Source organism: Vespa crabro, chromosome 21, assembly GCF_910589235.1.
Source record: "Vespa crabro chromosome 21, iyVesCrab1.2, whole genome shotgun sequence".
NCBI classification, from domain to species: Eukaryota; Metazoa; Arthropoda; class Insecta; order Hymenoptera; family Vespidae; genus Vespa; species Vespa crabro.
In genome coordinates this window covers 2,182,501-2,187,500 of record NC_060975.1, presented here as the reverse complement: position 1 = coordinate 2,187,500, position 5,000 = coordinate 2,182,501, and the positions used below count along the sequence as shown (strand labels likewise).

Genomic DNA, 5,000 nt, shown 5'->3' with positions numbered 1-5,000 from the left:
ATATATACATGTATATATAAAGAAAAAAAAAAAATAAAGAAATTATCTCTATTAATATTAACTTAATATATTAATTTGAGTAATATACCTTTTATAAATTTATATATACGCATGAATATTAATTTATTTATATAATTGAAATAAATTAAATCGAATGAACATTATCGAAATAGTGAAATAAAAAGATAAACTCAAATATTATTACGATAATAATTACAATACTGAATTAATAATATAATGTTAATTACACTAATGTATATATATACACATATATATATATATATATATATAAATATAAATAAATTAATATTATAATTTTAAATAAATTTAATAAACTTTTCAATTGCAATTTCAATTTTAAATAAATTTCTATAATAAAAATTTGGAATAAATTTAATAATTTTAATATTATAATTTCAACTATATAATCGACGAACTTATATTATCGAAATGATAAAAAAATTAATTTACAATATTAATGGATAATAATTATCGCATTTGATTTATATGAATTAATTTTATCGAGAAAAGAAAAAGAGTACAAATTTAAAAGCTCACCGTCATAATAACAAATCCCGAGAAACAAATGGCCATGGTGTTAGAAAAAAATTGCAACAGAGCAATATAAGTAAACAATTCTTCGATATAAACGGAAAACAATATAATTCTGTCGTGTTTGACGATCAATTTTTTCAATACATTCAAATAAGAGCCACGTTCGTTGTCGATCTTATTTATTAATTCCTCGATTGTCTGACACATTATTTCAATTTGACCGCCTGTATGTAGTATCTGAAAGCAAGTAAAAATTTTCAATAAAGAAGAACAAAAAAAAAACAAAAGAAATACATATATATATATATATATATATATATATATATATATATATATATACATACACACATATAAAAAAGGAAAAATCCAAACAAATCTCGTCAATGTCGTACATCACTGATACGACGCGTCAGATCACAAATTCTAAACGAACAAAAGTTTCAATAAAAAAAAAAAAAATAAAAAACAAAAAAACAAAAAGGAAGAAAAAAAGAAAAGAAAAACGCACATACATATACAAGAGAACAAGCTCAACATCGTCGTCGATTTGTCATATCGACAAACGAACGAAGATTTCAATTGATGTGTTGAATGATAAAGGTTAAGGGAGAAATAAGAAACAAACACAAAACAAAAACAAAAAGAAAAAAAGCAACATGTAACTCTCACCATTGTCATTATCACGCCATTCAACATTCCAGACGTCGAGGCGAAGGTCACTTCTTGTAAGAATTGCGTAACGTTGATTAATTCGTAAAATGGCGAAATGGTAGCGTCAAATGGAAATTCCATTTTCAATACGAATATCCTTTCGTCGGCGAATATTACAGGTATGAGAAACATTATAACGCCGCCACCATAAATGATCGTAGATATTTTAGAAAATTTATTAGCTATGAAAATTTTTCTCGTCATAAGATTAACGTTTCTAACAATCGCATTAGATTCCAACCAATCCTCGTTCATCATATCTATTATCTCGTTGAACGTTCTATTCTTATGATCACGATCATAATCATTCTCGTTAAAATTCAATTTACATACATATATATATATATATATATATACATATATACATATATCTATTGTATTTATATATATATATATATATATATATATATATATATATATATATATATAGGTATGTATATATGTATGATATTAATAAATTTATAATAAATTTAATGACTCACCGTTGTTTAAACCATAGTATAATTAATTTGATGAATAAAAGACTGTTCGATACAGTAATACTAAAGCAATCCATTAAATCGGCAATATCATCAGTTGTAATATGTAATAATATATATCTATATTGTAAAATCAAAACTATACCTAATATCACTATCCAAAGTATACGATGAATTATACTATACGTATACTTAGGCCACAAACCAATAAAATATAAGCCCAATTCAATTAATTTACTGATTGGACTATTAATTGTTGTCTCGGTCATTTTTACGATTTAGTTTCTTTTTCTTATTTTTTCTAAAATTATTATTATTATTATTATTATTATTATTATTATTATTATTATTATTATTATTATTATTAATCGAACGAAATCAATCAAACGAAATCGTTTGTTTCCGATTAACACTCAGTTTAAAAAACTTTCTTAATTATTTTTATTATAATTATTATTCCTTGTTTTTCTTCTTCTTCTTTTAATATCTTTTCCCTCTCCCCCCTCTTCTCAGACGATATTTCAAATACGTCAAGTTTTCTAATATATTTTCTAACGTGTCTTATAACATGGTATAAACCGTTAGTTACATACTATCGACATACTATCCGATGATGTTACTTTTATCAATGCGAAACGTATAATATCATACGTGAGATATTCTCAACCAATCAGATTCAATCCCTATCATGAAATATTCTCTCTGTTTCTCTTTCGTTTTATTTTTCCTAACCACCCACCCCCCTCTTTCACTCTCTCTCTCTCTCTCTCTCTCTCTCAATGATTATACATCTAGAAGTCTTCTCTATTCATTCTTTGTTATCTAACCATCATTTTAAAGATTGATGTGTTTTAACTTTGAAAAGAAAATTGGAAGGATAAAAACGTTTATAAAAAAACTTCTACAAAAAAAAAAGAGAGAGAGAGAAAGAAAAAAAATAAAAAGAAAGAAAGAAAAAAAGAAGAGAGAGAGAGAGAGAGGGAGAGAGAGAGAGAGAGAGAGAGAGAGAGAACAAGTGAAATTATATTTTCTTTTTGTTTTCAAAACTTTTCTAATGCCGTTCGCATCGTTGTTATTATTATTATTATTTTAACTTTTAATAGACGGTTTTGATCCCGCGAGTAAGGATCTAACTAAAGTTAAAATTTATTTATCTCTTTCTAATGTACATGCGTAAACATATGTGTACATATGTATTATGCGTCTGTACATATGTATATATGTATGTATGTATATATGTATGTATTTGTATCTACCTATGACGAACGAAATTGCAGGGACATGACGAAAAAAAAAGATAGAGAAAGAAAAGAAAAGAGAGAGAAGCGAAAGGCAAAACGAAAAAAAAAAGAGAGAGAGAGAGAGAGAGAGAGAGAGAGAGAGGAAAGTTTCTAACTAAAATCGTACGGCCAATCAATCGCTTTGTACGAGAACTATAAGATAATTATAGTTCGCCAGCTAGGAGAGGATTGATGGATAAGTTCCTCTCTTCGTTCGCTTTTATTCTTTATTTCTTTTTTCATTTTTTTGTTATTGTTGTTTTGTTTTCTCTCTCTCTCTCTCTCTCTCTCTCTCTCTCTCTCTCTCTTTCGTCTTTTCGTTTTTCTTCTTTTTTTTCTTTTTTTAACGTACAATTCAAACGCATCACTTCCCACTTTTCCGTCTATCATGAAAATTTCGGAAGAAAAAAAAAGAGTGTGTGCGTGTGTATGTGTGTGTTGATGGGTGGGTGTGTGTATGTGTCTGTATGTGTGTGTTGGTGGGTGGATGTGTATATGAAAGAGTGAGAAAGACAATTCACCAGAGCTAAAGTCTACTGCAGACTAGTACTTTTAATTCTCTTTCTGTCTGCAGACCACAACGCATCGTTCATTTTTTGTTTTCTATTTTATTTTTTTCCTGTTCTTTTTTTCTTCTACTTTTTGTTTCTTTCTTTCTTTCTTTTTTTTTCTTCCTTTTTTTTCTTTTTTTTTTTTTTTTTTTGGTTCTTTTTTTTTAATTTTCTTCATCTACCTCGACCGCGGGATATCGATGGGATATGGAGTTTAGAGTAGATAAAAAATAAATAAAAAAAAAAAAAAAAGAAAAAAAAAATTCGAAAGAAAGGAAAGAAAATAGATTAAAAAAGAGATAAAAAGTAAAAAATTAAAAATAAATGCTAATAAAAAAGAAAATGGAGAGAATCATTCTTCCCATTGATTCGGATCGAATTGAACAGTATTGAAAATTAATTGGTAGGGAGATAGTTTTATATTGCAATTTTAATTTTATAAATACGTTCGAAGTGAGACGATAGAGTGTTCCGAATGATTTTGAAAAAAGTCAATTATTATTCATCGAATAATGTGACTTTGGTTTGTAGAATATTATTTGATAAAAAGAAAAAAAAATAATAACAACAACAACAACAACAACAACAAAAACAACAACAACAATAATAATAATAATAATAATAATAATACAAATAATAATAATAATGATGATGATGATGATGATGATGATGATGATGACGATGATAATCAGTCTGAAACAATAATTGAATTTTTTTTTAATATTTGAAAGAAAAGAAGGAAGATGAAATAAAAAAAAAAAAAAGAAAAAGAAATCATTCTACTTCTTATTTTATTACGGATGAATTTAGATGTAGTAATTAATTGGATAGAAAATAATTATATTATTTGCTACTTTATATATATATATATATATATATTTGTATAATACTCTTACGTTTATGCGCGTTGTGCATGAAATCCTTCGAGTATCAAAGATCTTAAGTCTCAAAGGATATACTTGAATGGTCTATTTGTGTAAGTATAGCAAAGGAAATATTTGAATATATGAAACTAATTATCCAATTAATGATCTAATTCAAATCATGAAATTGTATTATACTTGTAAATAAATACTCAGTATAAATTTTTATTTAAAATACTTTAATATTTTACATATATATGTATATATATATATATATATATTATTTATTTTAAAAAATTTCTTTTTCAAAAATCACACAGATTTATGGTTTTTTTCCATTCTTTTTTTTTTCTTTTTTTATTCTTTTAATGAAATATCTATCACAATGATTCGATATTATTATAGGACTTGTAAGAAAATTTAAATCAACGTACATCTTAATTTAATTACTCTTGCAACATTCTCATTCAAATCTTTCATATAATTGTATTATTTCATATTAAATTAAATAATGAATGAAAGTTAAAAAGAGAGAGGAATGGATTTAGTAAAAGGGGGTTT

At 25.4% G+C, this 5,000-nt stretch overlaps 1 protein-coding gene across 1 annotated transcript in view; it reads right to left on the bottom strand.

The window, feature by feature from the left end:
- Positions 1-1,402, bottom strand: part of LOC124431515 (odorant receptor 4-like) — a 2,305-nt gene extending 903 nt beyond the window's left edge. Inside the window, exons 1-2 of the mRNA XM_046979532.1 lie at positions 1,225-1,402; positions 559-792 (exon numbers count right to left, since the gene is read on the bottom strand). Coding sequence (XP_046835488.1) covers positions 559-792; positions 1,225-1,398 — 408 coding nt within the window. The 5' untranslated portion in view covers positions 1,399-1,402. The remainder of the gene's footprint in view (positions 1-558; positions 793-1,224) is intronic.
- Positions 1,403-5,000: the final 3,598 nt, after the last annotated feature.